We start from the raw sequence: 26131 nt of genomic DNA, 5'->3' as shown, positions 1-26131 counted from the left end.
GATTGCAATATATTGAAATTAAAGTTAAACTTTTCTAAATGGAAAAAAAACTGACCTGCATTGTTTTGCGACTCCCAAAGCAGCGACGGCTTGCAGTTTTCTCTAGTAAACCGCCACCGACGCCATTGTTCGAGCCGACAAAGCTCTCGTTTGTTGACGAACAGCAAGACGATGACAGGCATAAGGTTTGATTTCCAGAAGTATCTTGACAGCCACGACCCTCGCCTTCGCCTACCGCTTCCACGGTTCCAGATCGCAGATCAGAGGTCGTACTGTTTCCGGCTCTGCAATTGAAAGATGTCACAGTTGAGAATACAATACCTTTCACGGCCTGGCAAACAGCCCAATAAGCTATTTCCCATAGAATCTCTGTTATCTTGAATGATGGGCGGTGAACGACTTGTGAAGGCGTTAATGGCGATGGGCGGCTCGGCAACGGCGACTATGAAGGCGTAAGCGCTGAGCGCTGGGTGGCTAGTCGGCGATGGCGACGGAGGTGCTTGGGCGAGCAGCGATTGCAAGCAGCGCTTGCATGAGTAGAGGGATCTAGGCGGTGCTACAGGTGGCTAAGGCACGAGCGGCAGTCACCTGGGGCAGCGCTTGCACTGGAGGCTATCGCAAGCGACGGTTAGGGTTTCCATTGGGATTAGGGTTTGAGGTTTAAGCAAATTTATCTCTATTTGTTCATTTATTTCCAGTCACGGTGAAAATTTTCTTCCTTCTTTGATGTGAATCAAGTTTTTAAGTCGAATTATGTAAATATTTGTATATTTTGTTTAGCACAACTTTTATGTTTGTATTTGCTGTGTGGTTGCTATTGCTAATTTTCTAGTTCACAAATGGTTTGTATTTGCTGTGTGGTTGCTATTGCTAATTTTCTAGTTCACAAATGGTATAAAATCGGTGTATATATGTTATGATTTTTAATTTCAATTCATTAGGAAGGAGCTTTATGGAGATATCGTAAGCGGAATAAAATTAAACGTGGCATTGAATATCCTATGTTCACAATTTCAGCTTGACCTAATTTATATTTGTGAGTCACCTAAGTTTTCAAACAGAATAGTTTCCTTCGGATAAGTGATGTTGAAACCATGGTCTTTTCCTTAGTTTTCATCTCCATTAGATAAAAAATTCAAACTCTTAACCACACTATTTCAATAAGGAAAAGAATATTTACATTCTAAAGAAATTGTATTTCAAAAATCTCTCAAAGAAACATAATGAATGAGCATTATGAGTTTTACTTATAACTTTTTGGTGAACTGCATTTCAAGAATCATTTTAGGTGGAGGTCCAAAGAAGAGTTATAGATGGGAATGTAAGAGAGAGAGAGAGAGAGAGAGAGAGAGAGAGAGAGAGGTGCATAGGCCCAAGCAGAGAAGCAAGTTGAGGTGTATTTTCTTAAGAACCCCACGCGGCGTGGGTTATGACTTATGAGATTCAGTTCCCAAACTTTCCTTTAATAGCTTATCCATTAACGCTAGGACTTGTTTGTGGAGGTTAACTTAACATGAAACCATAGATGCATCCAAAGTCATTTGTGCGACAGCTAGGATAAGGAATTATCCATTATGGGGATAGGAAATGAGTGCCCATCGCACCTTTGTTTTTGGTTAACCCAATGCGTAATGGACCCCCACCCCCCACTGACCCTATTTTTTATTTTTATTTTTTTTTTTTGGGTATGTGGGAATGCGTTCAATCATTCATTTGGGTTGTTTTGGATTAAGTATTTTAGGTAAAAAATAATAATAATAAAGGAAAGAAAAATAAGTAGGAAATTTATTTATTTTATATATATTTTATTTATTTATTAAATACTACTAAAAAGTAAAGATTATTTTAATATGATTAGAAATTAGAAAAAATTAAATATTAATGATGTGTAAAATTAAATTTTTATTTATATATTTGGTGTATTTTTTTTCATTTTTTTTATAACTAAATGTGAAAATGATGATTTCTTTTTAATAATATTTTTTTGAGTACCAAATAGAGTGTGATTGAAAAGTTTCCAATCTTTAAACTTTGTTTATACATTTTAATTAATTTTACTTTGTATTAGTGGTGTCATGTTCTATAGTTTTCCACGATTCTTAAACTTTCTCCTTTTTCTAAAAAATTTTAAAATTAATTGCATTGTTATTTTTACTATTGGGTTCTTCTGCTTAACAAGAAAATTGTGCAAACATCTTGACTCTGTTTAGAACTCAGAAAATACTAGGGAAATGAAATGAAAATATCAATGAAATGATATTTTCATGTTTGGTTATCAAGGAAAATAAGAAAGAAAATAAAAAATATATCATACCGATAGAAAAAAATTTGATTTTACACATTATTGATATTTAGTTTTTCTTAATTTTTAGTAATATTAAAAAAAAAAAAAAAAAACTTTTGTGTTTGATAGTGTTTTATTTAGAAGAAAAATTAAGAGAAAATAAGTTTCCTCCTTGTCTTCCTTTCCTTTCGTTTTCTCAAACAAAATCTTTGATCAAACATACCCTTTAAGAATTTGAAAATTTTGAATAAAAGCAACAGTGCGAAATAAAAAATCCCCTTGTTATTAGTAATATATATATATACCCTCTTTTAGGGTGGTGATGTAGGATTGAAAACCTATATTTAGATGGGTTATTTTGACCAATTTTGAAGAATAAGGTCAACGATCATTAGGTCCTAAACTCGACGTCTGTAGTCGCAATATATGCATGTACCTTAGTTAGTAGTAGGTAGCTTTTGTGTATTTGGGTTTGTAATATTATATGTGTGTTTTGAGATTTTATTTGTAATTATTGGATCTTTAATGGGGCTGTTTGGATCAAGAATTTTGATTGGGAAAATGAAGAAAAATAAGAAGAAAACTCATTTTTTACTATATTTTTCCTCTATACTAAATACTAAAACGAAATCTATTTTAATATAATAAAAAATTAAGAAAAATCAAATATAAATGGTATCTAAAATCATATTTTATTTATTAATTTGGTATATATATTTCTTTTTTACTTTTCTCGATAACCAAACATGAAAAAATGAATCCACTCATACTTTTCTTTCTTTTCTCGAAGATTTTCCAAACTTCAAACCGAGCACAAAGATTTGTTTACCGAGCACAAGGATTTGTTTGTATACTTTCTTATTATAAATAGGGTGTGAATTTGAATTGAGAAGTGAATGTGCCACCCACCAAACAAGAAAAGAAAAAAAAAACCCCTTCATCCTCTCTTCTTCTTCTTCTTCTTCTTCTTCTTCTCCTCCATTTCTCTTCAAAATTTTCTCTCTGGGGTTATTCCACAATGTTGCTCTGCAACAGGTGGTGTGCTAGGGATTTCATGTGACTACAAAACCGAAAACAACTCTTTTTTCATTCTAAAATATTTTCCTACTCTATAAAAAAAAAAATGCTTTGAAAACGGAATCTTCATTCCCCAAACATCGAGGATGTGAAAGGGTGTCAAAGCATTACGTAGGCTCTCCCTAGGAGGCATTGCAATATATATATAGACTCAAAGTAAAATCAGGCATTGTACTCATAAATTTTATGCTTCCTTTATTGCTAGAATGCATACAATGCTTTGATATTAGAGATTCACTTATTTTTTTGTCTTGCCTTACTAACTTTGCTATAAATAATTGCCTTTTATGAAAGTGTTTTAAATGTAAATTTAAGTAATCAATGATATAGTATCATGCATTCATTCAAAAGAAAAATGAATGATTGGTCTTTTGTCTATTCTTGAGAGTTTGTGGTGAAATACCATTGAAAGGAAAGGAGAGGAAGAGTGTAGTGTTTATCCTTTCTTTAGTTTTATTTTTTTTATTAGGATTAAATTTAAAAACATTCACGAGTTTCTGAATATATGATAGTATATCCTCTGCATTTCTAATGACAACAATAAACTCCCTAAAATAATTTGTAGGATGAAAAATTAAGTGGAGGATTTTCTTGTCAAAAAATTTATAACTTAAGGGTATTTTTTGTTAAATGTTAAAAACCTATGAGCATCCTTTGGTGGTTTTAAAAAACTAAAGGGGTTGAATTATCATACTCAGAAAAACTCATGAGTTACTACTTCTGTGTTTTCTCTTTTTATTAAGCACTGAAAATCAGTAGAAGGGTAATTGTCAAATTTATTCTCACTTATGTTCCTTACAAATCCCTTTGATTTAATGGTTTGTATTTTGAGGGTCCTCACTTAAAAATAAAATTTACGGATAAAAACACTATTAGACTAGTGGTTCTATTACTAGTTTAATGTAGCAACAATTTTGTCTTTGACAAATCTCTTCTTCCATTCCCTTCCCTTCAATCCCTCCCTCTTGTCCCAAATTGTTGGGCCTTGGAGAGTATATGTATTTGGGCTTCATTCATATATGTTAACCCAAACACTTAGGGATCGTTTTGTATTACTATGCAAATTATGGAAATGAAAATCAAGAATAAAAATCAAAAACTAGAGTCAAAAGCTAAAAAAATTTTAAAAATGGTTCCCGATTTTTGGGTTAATCTTTTAAAAATCTAACTGAATTCATGTTTTTTTGTTCTTGAATCAAATAGTATTAAAAAGTATAATTTAAATAAGAAAAATTAAAAGAACATAAATTTAAAAATATTACTAAAAATAGAAATTATAATTATAATTATTTTATTTTTAAACTCACCTTTTAGTTCTCCAATTCAATTGCACATGACAATTGAGAGATGGTTTAAAAAAATTGTGAATTATTATTGTTATCTAAAAAATAAATTACAAATTTTACAAAAATTTTTATTTTAAATATAATTTAAATTCACACTGTCATTTTATTGTATTTTTTATTTAAAATATTATATAGAATAATTATTCAATCTATAAAATTTGAATTATGGGTATAAGTTCCCATAATAATTGAAAATCATAAAAACTAATTTTTAGCTTTACAAAAAACTAACAGTAGAAACAAAAACAAGCACCATAAATAAATACGTTGCCATAAAATGTTTTTTCATTACACAGAAATGAAATCATTAAGCAAAAAATAAAATAAAATGATATAAAAAAAAATGCTCCTTAAATGTTAGGTTTTGGGTCTATTCACATGAATGGAGATATGATAGAATTTGAAAAATGAGGAAAAACATGAAATATATTGAACATTGCAAAAACTCGCGCTTTTTAGGAACGAAAATGTCCAGTGGAGCCTTTGAAAGGATTTAATAGCAAATAAAGAATTAAAAGATTTTTTATTCTATTAGAGGTAATATTTAGAGATTTGCTACATAATATTGGTTCATCGAGTCTACACTATTAAGAGCTTAGCCTCTTTTCTAAGGTATTCATAGTGGCAAATATGCACGAGGGTTCTAACTCTTATTCTAATTACTCTAATTTGATGTTGATAAATCACAAGAGGAATGTATCTCTACCATAAACATACAGTACATAATTTATCATAAATTTACTTTTATAGTTGATACGTAATTTATTTTCTTTTTTTTATTTTAACTAACTAGAATAATCGAGCCGCAAAAAGATATTATAGTGTGTGCACGAGTTTTCTGACTTCATTGAAGGTTCATTATGTCTATATTGATATGGTAATAGACAGAGCCTTAGTTTTGACTCATCTATAATATACTTACACAATACACTAATATATAATAGAAGTGCTTTGCATCATGTTAAGATTTTGTCATGTAATAAGTAAATTGATCTCATTTAAAATAGTTTAACGTCACTTAATTCACATTAATTTCTTATTATTATTTAAACATAACATGGCAAAGGAAAGATTCATCTCGATCTCATCTCATATCCTTTCTTAAACTCTCCTAAACACTCTAATCATTCAATGTTTTTAACATATGTATTATGTGGGCACATGTAAAACAACATGCGCGAACGGTTACTTGTAATTAATTAATGGATCAGGGGAGGAATATTTGGAGGATACATCATATTTAGGTCTACGTTTGTTCTCTTATATATATATATATGCCGACACTACAAGATTTTATCACTGCCAACGTGATATCAATAGCTACAATCCCTCGTTCTATTAGGTCATAGGAATATCGAGCGCTCCCATCTCCTCATCTGTACTGTTTTTGATACATACATACATACATATAAGAGAGAGAGAGAGAGAGAGAGAGAGAGAGAGAGAGAGAGAGAGAGAGGAAATGGCAGCCATCATTTGTCTTGGGAGAGCTTTGTCGAAAACGAAGCCTTGGGATCGAAGGCAGCAAGCAGCTGGGGGGGATCTTAATCATGGTGTAGATGAAATATAATCATCTCCCTGTTATTGCACAGATTGCCAAAAGCCGCAGCTCAGATAGCTAGCTAGCTACATATGTGAGGAGGGGCTGCGTTTGCTTCTGGAAAATCATTTTGGAAAAAAAAAAATACTGAAAAAGGAAGAACAGATGAGAGAGAAAGTAGATGATGAATTATAATCTTACATTGAGAAGCTGCAAAAAGCTTAGCTAAAGAAAAAGCTAATCAGAGAGAGAGAGGCGAGGTGTGGAGTACTCTGGAGATGGATTAATCATCATCATCTGCCCTTTTCTTTCTTTTTAAGATTTACTTTAAGACGGAAGAGTAAAGAGGAAACTCAGGAAAGTGAGGAGTAGTACTGCTGGGAGTAGCAGGCGAAAAGCAATTAAGAAGGTATGTGGGTGTCACCTGAACAACTGCTTTTCTTTGAATATAGTACCACTATACCACTCTGAGATTCTTGTTCAATTCCTGGAGCTCCCCACCCAGAATATTAAAGCTATGCTAAGCTTTAATAAATTACTAGTTAATATTCTTAAGCTATAGCTTTTGTTATCTTGGGATTTTCAAGGCTATCTGTAAAATATATATACGCACCATCATCATACACATGGAATCTGCAAATCTCCATCACCAACATCATCAGCTCCAAGACCAGCTTGTTGGGTCTTCTGCTTTTTCTGCGCCTTCTCCTTCCTATGGATCCGTTGCCTCCACCCACCATGCTTGGTCTCCCAATTTCATTTTGTAAGCTCTCTCTCTCTCTCTCTCTCTCTCTCCCTACATGGATCTGAAGCTTAAAGCTTTAAATTTTGCTCCATCCTTACTGTGTTCTTCTTAATTTTGTTCTCTACAGCTTAGCTAGGTTTTCCAGATCTCTAATTAACATAAGTTAATTTTGTTGTCCGCGAATTCATGCAGGAACACTGGAAACTACATCAACCCAAATTGCAACGGAGTCCTCCTCAACTCCAGCAGGGAGATTTCAAGGCAGAAAAATGAAAACCTGATTAGCCCACCTCACCATCTCATGAGTTCCATGACCCAAGACTTAGGGTTTCATCAATGGGTTTCATCTCATGACCACGACCACCTGGTACACTTCCCAAAAATTAAGGAAGAGCTCTCGGATTCTTCATCGTCTGTCGTCCCCAAATTCACCCCAAACACTACTGCAGATGAAGATTTCCATTTAACAGCCGCCAACTACGTGAAGGATGAGCAAGAAGATCCGTACACTACTGCTCCAAACTGTTCTAGTACTTTTGAGAGCATAGATCATAGTGGACCTAATAACTACAGAAGGAGCTTCAGCCAGATCTTTCCAAGCATACATGTTTCGGGTTCGATAAACCGGCAGGCATCTTCGTCCACAACTTCGAGCTCCATGGATGTGATGAATCTGCAGGTTTTGGATCTCCTAACCTCAGGTAGATTCAGTGGTGGGAGTTTTGGCCAGCAGGCTGCACAGGATGACATTTCTTTTGGTCTGGATAATCATGCTATTCAGCAAACTACAATTCATGGACCGCTAAGTAACACTATTAAAGTGGGTTTACTCTTCTAATTCCTCTCCTTATATCTTCTCTCTCATTTTAACTATGAATTTCTTATGGCGTGATTAATAACAGTATTAATGATAATGTTTTTTTTGGGTTAATTAACCTTTTTCATAACTATTTGTCACCTTTTGAATTGAAATTTTTTTATAAAAAAGAAATCAAGTGACAAATTTGATTTGTTTCTTATGTAACAAGCATATAAATAGTATTTATATTTTGTTAGTTGCTCTGTTATTAATTATATATGCGCAATTTCTAAATCTTTGAAAGGATTTATAGTGTTCTGAAATTGTCATTTGCATGTTAAGATAATTAAAATGCTTTAAATTTAATAAAAAACTATTATCTTTCATAGGGACTATTGAAATCCTTTACCAAAATTATCTTTTTATCGTTGGACTCTCCAAATTAATTTGATTAACCTTCTTACTACATATATTATTTAATTATAATTAGTTAGTTTTGTCATTATTATCTAATGCACAATTTCCAATTTTTCTTGAGAAAAATTTAAAAGTGAAAAGTTCAAACATTTTGAGATTAATTTTAGTCAATATACATGTTAATATATATATATATATATATATATATATAATGATTTAATTTAATGGAAAAGTTGTGGATATTTTTGGTCGAAAAATAGAAAAGCTGAAACTCTTTACTCAAAATTATCTTTTATCAATTTATGGCTGCAAAGGAGAGAAAAAAGCGTGGCTATCTTTTCTTTATGCACACACAGTGATCTAGCTAGGGAACCCCTTCAGCTTTATGTGCATTATATGCGTCTCCTTTTCAGAAATTCAAAGTAAATCGTTCATTTTCCATTAGATCGAGATTGCCCAAATGATTAATTAATTAATTAAGTCCATACTGAAATTAAAATTTCATGGAAATCATGATTTTGAAGGCTGATATATATATATATATATATATATATATATATATAATAATTTATTGACCGTAAAATTTTGGGCATTTGAAAGATGTCGGCGGCGTTTGGGAGCAGTGGGGTTACAGAAGCAAAGAGACCCATCAGCAGTTTGATTGCGGAACCAAAGGCATCATCCCAGGCAGCCACCGCCGGCGCCGGCAAGAAGCCACGATCGGACTCCCGCCCCTGCTGCCCTCCCTTTAAGGTACGTGCATGTCAATTAATAAATATTAATTATAACGTAATGTTTGGTTCTTATAATTTTTTGAAAAATCTATAGTTATGTTTGGCTCCCAAAGTGCCTATTGCTATTGCTAGTAATAGATTAGTGGTTACAAACTAATAAGAGGTTATTTAGAATTTGTTATACAAACAATTAAAAGTGTAGCATTTGCAGCCCATTTGTCCAGCCAAAATTTAGTTTTGTTCCCGTCTCCAACTTTGATATTTATATGTTCCCAAATAGTTGCCTTTAGTTTAACAAAATTCTTTCATAAACTCCACCCTAGGCAACCTGATCGAAGGCATTGATGGAGATCAACCATCTATGTTGTACATGTATTTGATGCTAATAATCGATTTCCATAGGCCCTGATCTACCCTGCTAAATCACCATAACCATTTACCCATCGGAGCTTTGTTCATAATCTCCAACTTTTTGATGCCCAACCTGCTCTGGTTTTTGGGTTGCAACACTAAATTCCATTTCGGTAGGGGGTGTTTGAATTTCTCCTCCGATCCTTTCCAAAGGAAATTTCTCTATAGCTTCTCTAAAGCCTGCACTACTCTCTTAGGCATGGGAAAGATAGACATACAACATATAGCTTGATTGGAGAGAACAAAGTTTATAAAAGTCAATCTACCTCCCAATGATAGGAATTTTGATTTCGATCCATGTTGCCAGCTTCCGCTCCATTCTTTCCACAACTGGATCCCAAACATGCCAAGAATTTGATTTTACCCCCAAAGGTAGACACAAGTATGAAGTAGAGAAAGAGCCCAATTTGCAATTAAGAATTTCAACAATTCCTTTTGCACCCTTTCAGACTCCAATCAGGAAGATAAGACTCTTGGAAAGATTGACCTTCAGTCCTGCAACTGCCTCAAAACAAAGCAGGATGACCCCCAAATTCTTGAATTTTGAAGAAGAGTTATTACAATAAAAATCAAAGCGTCATCTGCAAAAATAAAAAGATGCTATAAAGCGATGGAATCAGACAAGTTGTGAATGTTAACTCCCCACATCAAATCTATGGCCAAGGCCTAATGATCATCCGCAAAAGTGTGTCCACTATAATAACAAAAAGGAAATTAAGGAGAAAGGGGATCTTTGTCCCTTGGAGCTTTTAAACAAACCGGCAACCTCTCCATTAACCGAAATTGAGAAAGAAGCTTAGAAATGTACCATTTTATCCAACCTCTCCATTTCTTTCCAAACCCCATAATTCTTCATATGTTGATGAGACAATCCCAATTCACATGATCAAATTTCTTCTCCAAATGGAGTTTTCACACAAAGCTTTCGATCTTGTTCCTCCGCAGAAAGTCTACTCCTTCATTTTCTATTTGAGCAACATCTAGTATTTGTCTACCCAAAACAAAATTCTTTTGCTGCTTAGAAATGATTAGTAATAGTACTTCTTTAAGCTTGATGGAAAGAACCTTCACTAAAATTTTATGGAAGATACAATTAGACTGATAGCCTAAAATGTTTAATTTTTCACTTTGCCAATTACTACATGCATGTCTAAACCCCCTATCCCTTTCAGTCCCCCACGCCCAACTAAAGGGCACACCCACTGCCACACACATAATATATATTCACACATGCAAAAAAAATAAAAGAAAAAATTAACTTAAATGATTTTTTTTCTATGATTGTACTTTATTTTTTTTGTATAAAAAAATATAGATTATAGCAAGAACTTATTAATAATATCAAGTTAAAAGTAAACACACAACTCGATAATTCTTAAAAGAATAATTTTAAAGAACAAAAAGTGAGAAAAATATTTAACATAAAAATATGCTAATTTTATTTCTAGGACTTCACTGAAAAAGGCAAGTTTTGAAACATTAATTATAACATTAATAACTTAATATTTGTTAGTCTCTAGAGTTTTTAGAAAGTGTCAATCATTTTTTAATTATATTTAGAATTGATGGAAACAATAGAATTAGTAATATATCCTCTTTTTACTAGATTGACTCAATTTATTTGAATTATTCTTATTTCTAAAATTATAATTGAGCATGCTTATTTTTTTAAGTTATGATTTTTATTAAAATCAAACTTGCAATAAGATAGAAGATGACTATCTTGTGAATTACTTTATCATATATAATAAGAAAGAAATTGTACAAAACTTTGATACTGATTCAATAATTGATGAAAAATATGATAATTCTAATATAAAAAATCTACAGTACTCTTAATTAATTAACTGTCCATGCTTAACATGTGCATTTCACAATATCCCACCAGGTTAGGAAAGAAAAATTAGGAGATAGAATTGCAGCTCTCCAGCAATTGGTCGCTCCCTTTGGCAAGGTATATTTATATATATATAAATCTTTTTTTTTCTTTTTGATAATATTGTATATAAAATAATTTAATTAAAGGCAATATAAAATTTAAATTTTATTGCAGACAGACACAGCATCGGTACTAATGGAAGCAATTGGATACATTAAATTCCTTCAAAACCAGGTCGAGGTACGTCCTTTCCTTTGAAGTGTAAATATTTTAGGATTTAGTTTGGATTCTAAATTTTTTTTTTCTTTTAAATGATGGTATCCCTTCTGAACATGTACTCGACTAATCTACCGGGATAATGGGCTCACTCCTTTACTCTTCTCCACTTAAATACCAATGTATTATAGCAAATGGAAAGTTGTAGTCCCCAAAACTTGAACCTTAATCATTTAACCAGAAGAGTGTTACCACCTGAGCCACCCTTGGGAGGCATTGGATTCAAGAAAAAGTACAACAAGAGAGATGAGTTACTTTCCCTCTAATAGCTTAGGTTAATCCAAAAAGAAAAAAGTCTTCATACAAAGCCTATATATAATATTAAGTTATTAATTAGAGACCATTTTTGGTAGCCGATACCGAGACTATACTGATCGATAACATAGAGTTATACGTATCAAAATAATTGGGTTATTGGAGTCTTTAGTTGTGATTGAAAATATAGAATTGGGACTACAATTAAATTTAAATTTATATAAATGTAAATTTAAAGTTTAAAAATAGTACAAAATTATATATATATATATATATATATATATAAATTTACTTTCTTAAATTCATGCTCCTTTTAGATCATTGTCCAGTGTCCACTGTTTGCAGCTAGTGCAATTTGCATGGAAATTAATTAAGGAACCATTTTGTACAACAGTATATAATTAATTATGCCAAAGCGGGTTGATTTTCTTCCTCCTTGTTTTCAAATTGTCATATCAGAACAAAAAGCAGTGAAGAGGATTGCAGCATGCATGACTTATTGACTTGACTTCTTGAAAATTAATTGTTATACTTTCTACATGCAGACGCTGAGCGTCCCATACATGAAGTCAGCTCGCAGAAGGCCCTCCTATAGACCAATTCAAGGGGTAAATTAATTATCATTTTTCTTTTTCTCATAAATCATAGAATTATTCATGATCAAGTGCTACACAGACAGTGTACATAGTATTTATACTGTCATACTCGTTAAAGATAGTTTTTTCTGATTAAATAATTAAAATTTGAATTTCAATAATTACCAATATCTTAATATTTAAATTTTTTTTACAAAAAAGATAGAGAATCGAGTTCATCATCTTCTTTTTTTTTTTTTTCGATAAATCAGTTTAGTGTTCAAAGATTTAGACACTGCCGCTATTTATTATATATATATATATATATATATTAGTACTGTTGGACATACACAAAATTGTATGGATGAAATGGTAATAAAACAAACTCACAATAGTTCAGAATTGGAAGTGGAGTAAAGATGGAGTGTCAATTGGTTATAATTTATAATATTGATGATGGCATGGGTATGATGGATATTGGATATATGGATGATACTTCAGGGTTCAAGTAATGGAGAGGAAGGAGGGAAGGAGACAGAGGGAAGAAGAGACCTGAGAAGCCGAGGGCTGTGTCTGGTGCCATTGTCCTGCATGTCTTACGTTGCCAGTACTCACGACACCTGCAGCAGCCCCCATGCTCTGTGGCCGCCGCCACCCCACGACTTCACCACCACCCCAGCTGGACCAGGAGGAGGACCGTTAACCTAGCTAGCTAGCTAGCCTACTGATCGCTCATGCACGCATTATCATGCATTGTATTATTATTAATCATAGTTGATTAATTAGTTAGCTAGCTAGCATGAGCCACATACCTCGAACAAATCAAATTAAGATTGATCATCGATCAAACCCAGCTAGCTAGGGCAGCAAATATATATATATATATAAGCCACTGCGTGCATGCATGCATGCTATATGCCTAAGTAAGTACTTAGTCAATGGGGGGAGTAGCTAGCTACTAAGATAGCTCAGTTGAGCCTCTTCACCCATCTCTCACGATGCTGGTACTAATGGAGCAAATTTGGTCATCCTGCTAAAGTAGGATTCCAGGAGGATAGACCACGTTTGATCCATTAATTAATTAATTATTATTTAATTATAATATTCATGCATGCATATATGTGATACTGTATGAACTTAATTAATTTATGCAGTGGCCATCGCTTACGCGTTTACGTGATGCATATCTATAAATTTTTGCATTCTCTATTTCAGAATTGGTGGCTCCTTGTGCTTTAATTTTTCCAAGGCATTGATTTTGAATTTTGAGTTGTACTCGCGGCTGGTAAACACGTCCATATGTCTGGGCCAGGATGATCCATCTTCAGTAGGAGGACCCATTTATATATAATTGGCCCATGATCTATGAGGATCCATTCACAATAGGCCCATATGTACGGTCTACTAGCTAATGCCAATTAGGGGTGAGCAAATGGTCGGTTCGACCAAATTCGGGTAATTAACCAAATTAACTGAAAAATTCGGTTAAATAGTGCTGTTAACCGAACCGACCTAACTGATGGATGACACCGAACCGACCCGACCAAATTGCCAATTCGGGTAATTCGGGTATTTCGGTTAACCTATTTTAACTAAAATTATTTGGGATTAATTGCTAGAAACAGAATACAATTAAACTTTTTTTAACCAAATCCAGCTTAATTGCTTCTTGTTTTCCTTTCATTTCCTCAAACAAAATGCTTGATCCAAACAATTGAAGTTTGAAAGATCTACACAGGCAATAAAACGAAGAATGGTACACTATCCACAACATAAAGCATTCTTACCTTAAAAACTTTTACATGTTTACTATGTCATCAATAGTCGATTGACCTAAAGAAACACGCATGGCTTTGTTTATTGAAGGAAAAAACTAAAATAAAACAATATGCTTACCTATTGCATTCATATTCATAACTTAGCAAGTGGCAATCATATGCAGAAAGCTCAAAAAAATGTGGTTCTGGGTTTCAATTATTAAAAATGCATGCAATGAGCACGCGTTGATAATCCCACTGAAATTTAATCGATGCATCTATTATGAATAACATTTTAATGAATAAATTTGCATCACTTTTTCTGGTTAAAAGGAAATAAAATTACAATACAACATTTTTCCACAAAATCAAATGAAAGCAAACACTTGATAATGTTTCAATGGAATATGTTCTCATTGAACTTTCAAGATTTAAAATTTTCAAACACTAAATAATGCTTTCCAATAAAACTAACCAATAACTAGGATAAATTTTCTCTAGATTTCACCTAATTTTCATGGCTCTAAGGTGGTGTTTGGGAGCATCTATTAAATATTTTGAAGCTGAATTTAGTAAATTTGAAAGAAAGTCAATACAATTTTATTCTACATTTTGTCCAAATCCATGCAAATTCAATTTTAATGCCTAAAACTCATATACACCCAATCATAGAGTAATTGAATTTCAATTGGGTGCTTGAACAGCCCTATATCAGTAAACAAATTTGACCTTTATACAAACAGTTCAATAACTTAGTAATGAACTTAAGAAAGTTAAATTCAATGCATCCATCTCCATTCCACTTTGTAAACGTCAAAACTTTGTCGTCTCCAACATCAGGAAATACCAAAATGTTAATTCAAAGCATCATGCCTCCTTCCCAACCGCAATATGAAGGAAAATCAAACATCAAATATGAAAATTTTAGCCAAGAATGAAAAATTACGAAGCAGTGTGAAGATTTCTACCAAAAATTAAAAATGGAACAGCAAAAATGTCCACAAATCCAAACCCAAAAAATGTAGATAAATATAATAACTAAAGTGGAAGAAGAAGAAGAAGAAGAAGAAGAAGAAGAAGAAGAAGAAGAAGAGGAGGAGGAGGAGGAGGAGAGGAAGAGTTACCGGGTTTGCATGGCGAGCTGGTGGCTGCCGGAGCAAGAAGAATGGAAGTATGGAACACAAACGCAGCGACTAGTTGGGGTTTCGGTCTGAGAACGAAGTGAGCTATGAGAGACAAGAGTGTGAGACCCCTCCGCCCTTTTTCCTCCCAAGGCCAAAGCCAGACTGCGCGAGCCCTATTCCCTAATAAATAAAATTTATATTCATAATTTATATTTAAAATCTAATTAATTAATAAATCGATTAATTGGTTAACCGAATTATTTTTTACTGTTAACTGAACTGAAACCAATTAACCATTTTTTTTTTTAAATCCCAACCGAACCGACTGAACCGGGTTTTTTACCCGAACCTTAATTTGGTTTTTCCCGAATTATGCTCACCCCTAATGTCTGCTTCTTTTTTCGACCTCCTTGGTTTTGGTACTGGTTCATTCAAATTCCAATGGTTTTTTTTCTTCTTTTATCATCCGAAATGAGACCTATTGTCATTATCCATAATAAATTTTACTCATCAAAGATGGCCCCTTTTAATTTTTAGTAAATAAATAGTTAAGAATCAAACGTAAAAACGTTATCTAATTAAGGATTTTTATATTTATCGTATTAAATTATCTTCCCATATTTCAATTAATTAAATTAATTGATAAAAAATATATCCGAAAAAACAAGCAACAAATAATATAATATATTCTCCTTCCTTTGCTGCCACGCCAATTAATACAAACCATCATTGGTGAATTAAAATAAATTAAAATTATTCGATTAGTCCTCTCAATTCCATTCTTTACTGATTTTTAGAGGAGCAATGCCATTCTTGCCTGTGCCTTCCAGAAGGACCACCGCAATTCCGCACCCACCATTTTGATATTGACTCCCCTCCGTTTCATCCCAGCCGTTGAATTTTACCACAACTTGCATCGACACGTGACATTAATCCCAGCTTTGTCTTCCCCGATGATCCAACTGCCAACGCTCGATACTTTTCGGCAGACGGGAGCCTCATCTCGAGGATCGGGAAACGTAAGTACACGTGGCGTTCTCTGGATGTTTGCCCAAATACCGCCGTCTCCCGGCGGCGCCGCCGTGTCGTCTAGCCACCGTCGAAGGGCGATTTATATCCACTTGCTGAATGTCTTAAATACCCTTAGAACCACAGCCATATTACCGAATAGTTTATGAAGAAAGAAAATTATTTTTGGCTATACCTCCCAAAACGGTCGGCAGTGACGGATAAAGCAACCTGGGCTATGGACAGTTTGGGCATTTTGCAGATCAGCCGTGGTCATGAAATAGAACTCTGCTTTTGGCCTTTCCTTTTCTTTTCTTTTACCTAAAAAAAACCGAGTTAAAAAAAAAAATGCTAATAGCAATTCTTTAAGACTTAAATGCAATTGGTTTTTCACAATTCTATTGTTTTTCCCATTGTTGACTAATTTAATTATCTTAAATATTTATTCAATCTGCTTTTGATTTATGAACGGTTCGCAAGAATCAAATGAACCAAAATATAAGGGTAAAAAAAATATTAAAAAATGCAATAATTTTCAGAAAAAAATAATACATAACAATTTACATTATTATATTCATGATGAAATATAATAGGAAAATGTATCTCTAGAATAAATACAATCATTCATATTTCATGCTTCTTACTTTTATGATTTATAAAATTTTTATTCATAAATTGTTTTATTCATGGAAATAAGTATTTCAAGACCTAAAAATACTATTAAATAGTCATATTACAAAACTAAAAAAGAATAAAAGGTTAAATAGGGTGCCTACAGAAAAATTCAATATTATGATTATGAATTTTAAGTGTTGTGCTAAAATTTTTAAAAGAAAAAAAATAAGATTATGATTAACTCATTAGAGTATTGCCCACTAATTAATGAGAGTTGTCCAATAAAAGTATTGTTATGCTTTTAAAAATAATAAAAATTCTAAAATTAAGAAACCATGGTATGGGTACACATTTTATATTTCATTTTATATTCTCTAATTTGAAGCCTTACGAGAAGTTGTCTTCTTTTTATAAGTGATTAAAAGTGAGATAAAATTCTTTGCATATTAACCACCATGTCAAGAATGATTCACTCAGCAAGAATTTGAAAACAAATAATATTTTTTTTGTGAAACAAGTCTTAATATGAAATATATTGATATAATGCAAAATTTTATAAAGTAAAATGATTTACAAGTGGTATGGAATAAAAATTTATAAACACGGGTGCTTTTGAAGGATAACCCAATTGATACATTTAAGTTTTTTTTTTTTTTTTTTTTAAGAAAGGCTAGTGATACTATATATTAGAAAGGAACTTTTCTCTTTCATGGTATGATTTTTAAAATACTCAATTGAGGTGTTTGAGAGCATGATTTTTATGCCTTACACTTGGATTCGGGTGATCTGGAAAAAATTCAATATAAAATTTTATTATATCTTATATAATTCACATAAATCCAAATTCAATATCTCTCTCAAACATAGAATTCAATATAAATTTGTATTATATCTTATCTAAATCCACATAAATATTCTAAAATATCTAACAATCACCCATCACTACGAAAAAGGTATTTGTAGTGACGAAATTATTAATGACGAAGCAAAAATCATCACTAATAATAGGTCATTAGTGACGAAAATAAAATTCGTTACTAATAGTCAAGGTATAGTGACGAAGCTATTAACCGTCACTAACAGTAGGTTTCTCGCTCAAACTATTGCGTGAAAATATTAGCAACGAATTTTTGGGTAGTAATGATGAATATTTTCGTCAATAATAGTAGACTATTAGTGATAATTTTTAAAAACCGTCACTAGTAATTATGTTTTAATGACGATTTTTAAAAAGCATCACTACTAATTGGGTTTTAATGACAGTTTTGGAAACCGTCGATTAAAGCCTCATGCAGAACACTAATCCTCCCCTTCGCGCTAAAATCCCAAATCCTCCAATTTCAGAACACCACCTCTCATAGCTCCTTGCACAATCAAAGCCCTCCTCCCTCCTCCCTACACGATTGAAGCCCACCGTCGCCACTACCCACCGCCGCCTGCAAGAAGGTGTGTTGGAAATGGTGTATTTCCAAGAGGGGGTGAATTTGAATTTTAAATTTTTTTTTCTTAGGTTCTATTAAAACAGCAACAGTAATACACAACCTAGGGTCTTCCTAAGCAAATACCAATTGCGCAGATAAATATAATATATAGTAATTAAATCATGTGCAGCGTTCAGAAAATATCGAATATAACATACATGCGTAGGAATATAAAGTGCAAGAAATTAAAAATAGACACACAATATGTTATCAGGGTTTGGCCAATACTGCCTACGTCTCCGCCTCAAACTCACAAGCAAGAGGATTCCACTAATTGCTCACTTCACAGGTGGAGCAATACCGTTTACAACACCTTACAGGCTGGTGCACCTAGTTCTCCAAACCGGGTCTGAACCAATCCGGTGCTCACCTATAAGAACCTGAATTGTGATAAATGGATTAAATTAATTAAGAGAGGGGTAAAAAGGTAATTGTATAGACTTCGTCGACGAGACCATCATTCATCGACGAAGGCTAATGGCTCTTCGCCGACGAAATTCAGAGGCTCGTCGACGAGGGAATGCCGAGAGGTTCGAAAAAATTGGAAATATCCGGCTCGTAGATGAAACCACCGTCTCGTCGACGAGGAACCCAATGAACTCGTCGACAAATACGTCATCTCGTCGACGAATCCACCCGAGTCAAAGGCCTTTAAAAGATCTTTGGGGTTAAGAAAACTTATCTCTCTCTCTCTCTCTCTCTCTCTGGAATTCGAAGCTCTCTCTCTTTCTCTTGATTTTTTTGCCATTTGTTATCTGATTCATAAATCCGACATTACTGCAAGGATCAGGGAAGGATTCTCTACGTTTCTAGCGGATCGAAATCTCATTTCCAGCAGTTTCGAGTTTCAAGCCAAAATTGAGGTAAGGCTCGGTTTTCCTTTCTGATTTGAAATACGTGTAGTAGTTTGAGTTGTAAGTATGTATTGTATTGTGGGTTATAGGTTTTGGAGTCTCAGTTCATAGTTTTGGGGACCGTAGAGTTCGTAGTTGGATTTCAAGTTAAGGTAAGGAGATTTAGTTTATATCAGTTACTTTTTGAAATCGGGATCGGTAAACCTGTAGGTTACGATCGTATGTATGTTTTGGTCACTTATTTGGGGAAATCTGTTAGGTAAAATACGAAATTTTTGGGTTACAGTTTTCGGGGAAAATTGGGGATTTCGGGTATCATTTCTGCTTTGTTTGGAAAACCGTTTGTTTTGTTTAAACTATATTATTGAGATGAATGTTATCCATATTTTTATAAACTGTATACTTGAATTATAAAATGATATGATTTGTCGTAAACCAAATAAGTGTGGAATGTATGGTTGTATGTAATTGTTCTAGGTATTTTGTAAATAGCTATGTGGCGGCTAATTACCGTACGCTGATGAGTATAGGAACGTGAGTTTCAAAATGATTCCAGGTTTTATGAAATCGGCTAGTGGCGGCTAATTACCGTACACCGAAATAGCTATGTGACGGCTAATTACCGTACGCTACGCCATGTACCGGTGTCAAAACCGTGGGCGAGAGTGTCCAACTCTATATCTGAGAGTGTGAAATATCACCAGTATATTCCAGCTAGTCACCGAGGGGTGTGAGCTACACTGTATTGGTAATGTAATCGCTGTGAAGCTTCGGGTTTCATAGAATAGTTGTGTATTAGTGTGAGTTACACCGTATTGGCAACGTAATCGCTGTGAAGCTTTGGGTTTCATAGAGTAGTTGTGTATTAGTGTGACGACACTAACCGTATGTTTTGGGTATCGTATATAATGGAATGGATTTGTGAAAATACTAAAACTGTATGGAAATGTTTTCGAACTGTATCGTATTGTATAGTGTTATGTTTTACGTAAAACAACACTGGTATGCCACACACTGATATAACCTGTTTTCTTCCTTACTGAGAGGTGTCTCACCCCGAATGTACGTACAAATGGTTTCAGGTCCTTCAGGTAGCCATAATTAACATCCTAGCAATCGGAAGCGGGGGTGTTGTTAGCTTCTGTTAGTGCCTATTTAGGTACGAGTTTTGTAACCGGGTTGTCGTGATGGTTTTTGTAGACACCAGGGGTATGTTTTGTAACTATGGGAATGTATATCCTAGCTTTGTATAGACTCTGGTATGGTACTGTACATGTATAGAAAAATTATATTCTGCTATGTATTTGATGAGTATGGATGTGTATGTTTATGTTTTTTGGGCATTCGTTTTGGTATTGTATCATGTATGTTTTAATTGATACAGAGACAGGTTAGGTTACTATAATCACACCTGGAACCCATTTGCAGGTTCGGGGCGTGACATCACCTAATCGAGTTTGAGCAATTCGAGACTATTTATTATTATATATAGGAAATATTATATGATTCATCATATGACACAACATAGCATTCAGCATAAGAATCATCACACACATCATCAACAGAATTGTCATGGTATTCAACAGATGATTCAACACATGTAGCAACACAACATTCAACACATGAATCCTCAAACGAGCTAGAGTGAGAATCATATACCTCATGTTCTGTTGATGCACTATCCCTATCACTTACCACTCCCTAATAATACTAATCATATCCTCAAACGAGTTAGAGTGAGAATCATATACCTCATGTCTGGAGTGATGGTTTCCTTTTCCTGGGTCTCTCCATATCTCTTTTCAAGCTCAACCCAAATCTCCCTCGCATATCTACATGTCATAAACTCATGAAAAATATGAGAGTCTAAAGCACAATATAATAAATCCATGGCATATGAATTTGCATGCATCGAATTAATATCATCTTCTACAGGCATACAAATTCCATTTACAATCACTTAACAGGCCCTCCAGTTCATTAATTTTATAAAAACGCTCATTCTAATTTTCCACGTAGTGTAATCGACACCATAAAATATAGGAGGACTGAAAGGTGACTGTCCCTCACCGAATGGGGATACACCAATTTGAGTTATCTCGATCTTTTAGCAAAAACGTTCAAGTCAATGCTATGATTCTCTTATACCAATTGTTAGTTTTGGTGTATTCCCAAGAGGGGGCGGTGAATTGGAATATTAAACTCTTCTCCTAGGTTAAGTCAGAAGTCAATGTGATTTGGTAACCTAAGGTCTTTCTATACAAACCCAAATGCGTAGATAATATAAGATGCGGAAATTTAAATCATGCGTATCATTCACATTATAACATACACATGTGGTAAATATAAAGTGCGAAAATATAAACAGACACACGGTATGTTATCGGGGTTTGACCGACTGTGCCTACGTCCCCGCCTTTAGCTCGCAAGCCTAAGGATTCCACTAAAGGCTCACTTAACAGGTGGAGCAGCATCTAATACAATCAAGTCAATTAGCACAGGGTTGACCTCAACATTTACAAACTCTCCTTGCGGGGCGGAGAAGGCCCTAGGTCAAATTCACAGGGCTGACCCCAACCTTTACACAATCATTACCGGGCTGGATTATCACCCCCTTAGGCCACACCTGGAAATACAACAATATGTTCATCAAATGAAATTGGTACAGTGATTATACTTTCTTGTAAAGCAGATATGTACCCAGTTACGTGCAATCACATATACCACCAAATGATATAATGAAGCAATCTCAATGTGGTCTAATATGTCTACTCTCAAATATATTTGCAATCGTTGTAATTAGTGCGTGAGAGTGCAAATAATACTGTCTTTGTATCACATAATATATTCAATCATAATGCTCAGACAAAGATATTAGTAGCACTTCATATATCTCAACCAGTGGTTTTTCTCAACGTACAACGCTCAAGAAATATATATATATATATATGGTTTGCAAAAAGGATTTAATCTTTGTATTCAACAAATGATCTTACTCAATGAATATTGCAACAAAGATTTTCACCACATAAACAAATATCTCTTCAAAGATTTCTCAAGATGAAACACACAAGATATTTGAAAAGATTTTAGCAACCAAAATCAAATACGAACTTCTCAAGATGTTGTAATGAATATGCAATACTCAGAAGTTTCAAACGAAGTCTTCTTAAGAAAGACTTAATAAGAAAGTCTCCTAAGAATACTTAAAGTTTTGCTCTCACATAAAATCGTATTAATCAAGCACAACACTTAGGAGAGCAAACCTTATGGAGCAATAATACTTAAATCACACTTACAAAGATATTGAACAATAAAATCTGGTAAGAATGAGTGTTGGAGGCTCAAAAATGAGTATTATAGATTTTGGAATTTCAAAGGATTTTTCCTAATCAAGGTTGCTAATTCCATTGCTAATTATTCCAAATGAGGGGGTATATATAGACTTCCCAAAAATATGACCATTAAGGACACAAATGAAATAATTATAAAATTTTTAATATTATTTAAATAAATTAACCCCGTTTAAAAATATTAATTGCGGTAAAAAACATGGGGCAACCCAAGAGCACCGGTCGACCGAGGCAAGTTTGGTTGACCGAAGTTCTAGAGGTTCGGTCGATCGGGAATAAAATGAACTGTGAGCTCAGTCGACCGGACTTGTAAGTCCAACGTGATTTTCTTCATTTGGCACGGTTCGGTTGACTGGGGATATTTTGAACTACCTCTGTCGGTCGACCAGACCGTTAAGTTCCCACACGTGGGAACTCAGTCGACCAGGGTGTTGCAATGTATTTTATTCTTAGTCGACCAGGAAGTCAATAAAGTTGACTCCTGGGGACTTCAGTCGACCGGGGTCAAATGAACTGTAAGAGTTCGGTCAAACGGGCTGTGGTCAACTTGTTGACCTGATCCTTGGTCGGTCAATCGGGGGAAAATTGTACATGAAATGTCGATCGACCGAGTGTGCACATTTAGTGCATTTCGGTCTTGTTTCAGCCAACAATCTCCCTATTTTAAATGACCAAACATGTGTATGCATGAGTGAGTGTCCTAGGGTCATTTTTAGGTCCTTTTTAGTTATTTTTGGTTTGAACTTACTTTATTAGATCATGCAGGTGATGTGTGTATGATTATTACAAACCAATCCCTATTTACTATTACAGACCCTTCAAATAATAAAGAAATGAAATACAATGCAACATATATTGGGTCTTCAACTTCATCTCTTTGTGCTTATCATTATGATCTACCAATTTGAATACCTGCACATAAACTCAAGTATGCATTAGATACACTAGGTATTTATCATTATCAAAAACGGGCATGACCTATAAGGTCAACATTGTGCATTTTTTTGTCCCCATTGTTGCAGGTTTATGGTTGGAATATAATGCACATATATTTATTGGGAATATAATTGGATTTGGTGGTTTACGCAAAGAACCTGGGCTAATCTAAGATGGGTTTAAATTAGGACAATTGCAAAGTAGGACATGATTTCCACGCAATACTAGTTGATTTTTGATTTTTTTTTTCCCTTTTTGCAGAGCGGCATCAGTTTAAATTAGGACAATTACAAATGATCTATTATGTCTCCCATTTATAATTCACAGTATTTTGCATTCAACAGGTTTATCTTGTTTCAATTTATGAAATGAGTTAGAGTCCACCGTCTTTGTTTATTTTACTTATTTCAAGTTTATCTTACTTGTTCCAAGTTGTAATATTTTGTTGTTGTGTTTCACATTAGGAGATACAAAATGGTAAGTAGTCTTAACGTGTGTGTAATGATGTGCTTTGTGCATTAAAATAAGAAAACCCAGTTTATTGTTCATTTTATATATCATATATAAAATATCGAAAAGAAAGATCTAACCCCACATTAATAAAAAATTTTAAGCTGGACGTGTCGAAGTTGACGGCACCCAAAAACTCCTCCCCGATTGAAAATTATGTAATTTGAAGCTAACCTAACAAACTTAGTTGATTTTAAGCATTCAAGTGTCCAAGTTGGGCATACGAGGTCCAAACCGAGTGGGGTTAGTTCTAACACGTCTGTGACATTGAACTGGATGTGTCAGAGCTAACGGTACCCAAAAACTCCTCCCTAGTTGAAAAGTATGCGCTTAGAAGCGAACTTAGTAAACTCAGTTAATTTTAAGCACTTAGGTGTCCAAGTTGGACATACGAAATCCAAACCTAGTGGGATCCATCCCGAGACATTTGTGACATTGAGCTAGACATGTCGAAACTGACAGTACCCAAAAACTTCTCCCCGGTTGAAAATTATGTGCTTAGAAGAAAATTTAGTAAACTTAGTTGATTTTAAGCACTCAGGTGTCCAAGTCGGATATACGAGATCCAAACCAAATGGGATAAGTCCCGACACATCTGTGGCATTGAGCTAGACGTATTGGAGCTAACGGTATCCAAAAACTCCTTTTCAGTTGAAAATTATGCGCTTAGAAGTAAACTTAGTTGATTTTAAGCACTCACGTGTCCAAATCAGGCAAACGAGATCCAAATTGAGTGGCGTCAATACCGACACGTCAGTGACATTGAGTTAGATGTACTGGAATTGACGGTACCCAAAAAATCCTCCTAGGTTAAAAAGTATGCGCTTAGAAGCTAACCTAACAAACTTAGTTGATTTTAAGCACTCAGGTGTTCAAGTTGAGCATACTATTGGAAATGGTGTGATCCCAAAAGGGGGGCTGAATTTGGTTTTAAAGACATTTTGACTAAATTAAACATTTTCTGATTCACCACAGTTCATATCTCATTCAATGTAATAGTGTGTATGAAAAATGATGAAACTATACGTTGAAACATACACGTGCAGCATATCTCATTTAACTCAAATGTGTGCATGCAAATAATTATAACTGTAAATGAAAGAATACACATGCGAAAATTGAAGTACGAAAATTTAAATGAGAGAGAGAGAGAGAGCAACACAAGATTTGTAATCGAGGTTTGGCCAAACCAGCCTACGTCCCCGCCTTGGGCATACCTCCCAATGATTACACTATCTTTGCTCACTTAAACGGGCAGAGCAGAAGCTGTTATAACCTCTCCTTACGGGGTGAGGTAAACCCCAACTCTATTATAAGGTTAAGCCCAACTTGTCTCCCATACGGAGCAGAGACTCCCTAGTTCAATTTTCGGGTTAAACCGAACTCGTCTCACTTACGGGACTGAGACTCCCTAGTTCAATTAACGGGCTGAACCCAACCGATACATGAAAATATTTTTGTACATATTAATACGCTTCTAAATAAAAGCATGGATGTACACATTAAAAACTCAAATACATGCACTCCCTAATGATATGCATTATGCTCAGTAGAGTAAGGGTACTATCCAATAACATTTTCAATCTTTGAAAAATAATGTATATGATAAAATGCTCAAAAATCTGAACCCTATAAAATATTTCTCCATAAATATTTTCAATGAGAAGTAGGAAAACATAGGGTTTTGGTTTTCAAATGATTTTTGCAATATAAAACTTTATCTATGAAAGCATGGATGCAAAAATAAATGCCTCAAAATAAAGATGCTCTCTTTCAAAAGATTTTCCAAAGAATAAAATTTTGCTCATAAAATTCTCCTCCTTTTGGTATCAGCAAAAAAGGTTATTGTTGGAATTGGTGTGATCCCAAGAAGGGGGGTGAATTGGGTTTTAAAATATTTTTCTTTAGTTTAAACAATTACGCCGATTCACCACAGTTCATATCTCATTCAATATTGAAAAGATGTATATACAACAATTAAGTTATCAGTATGTGCATACATACACGTGTGATGCATATCTCATTTAAATTAGTTCTGCGTGCATGCAAGATGGTTATAACAAAACATGAACAAGCATACACATGCTAAAATTTAAGTGCAAGAATTTAAATAAGATAGAGAGAGAATGACACACAGATTTGTTAACGAGGTTCG

General features: G+C 34.0%; 1 protein-coding gene across 2 annotated transcripts; it reads left to right on the top strand.

Moving 5' to 3' along the window:
* Nucleotides 1-5979: 5979 nt before the first annotated feature.
* LOC131161643 (transcription factor bHLH110) lies at nt 5980-13532 on the top strand. Of its 2 annotated transcripts, XM_058117560.1 has the most exons (8): nt 6009-6656; nt 6835-7010; nt 7185-7812; nt 8809-8961; nt 11242-11307; nt 11407-11472; nt 12309-12371; nt 12840-13532. In XM_058117560.1, the coding sequence occupies exons 2-8, from the start codon at nt 6874-6876 to the stop codon at nt 13044-13046; spliced, it is 1320 nt and encodes a 439-aa protein (XP_057973543.1). In that variant the 5' UTR covers nt 6009-6656; nt 6835-6873; the 3' UTR covers nt 13047-13532. The 2 variants fall into 2 exon arrangements, with proteins under 2 accessions (XP_057973544.1, XP_057973543.1); XM_058117561.1 differs by having other exon boundaries at nt 5980-7010.
* The last annotated feature ends 12599 nt before the right edge of the window (nt 13533-26131 follow it).

This window comes from Malania oleifera, chromosome 8, assembly GCF_029873635.1.
Source record: "Malania oleifera isolate guangnan ecotype guangnan chromosome 8, ASM2987363v1, whole genome shotgun sequence".
Lineage (NCBI taxonomy): Eukaryota > Viridiplantae > Streptophyta > Magnoliopsida > Santalales > Ximeniaceae > Malania > Malania oleifera.
The sequence above is the reverse complement of the archived record's forward strand: the minus strand, read 5'-3'. Positions and strand labels throughout refer to the sequence as shown.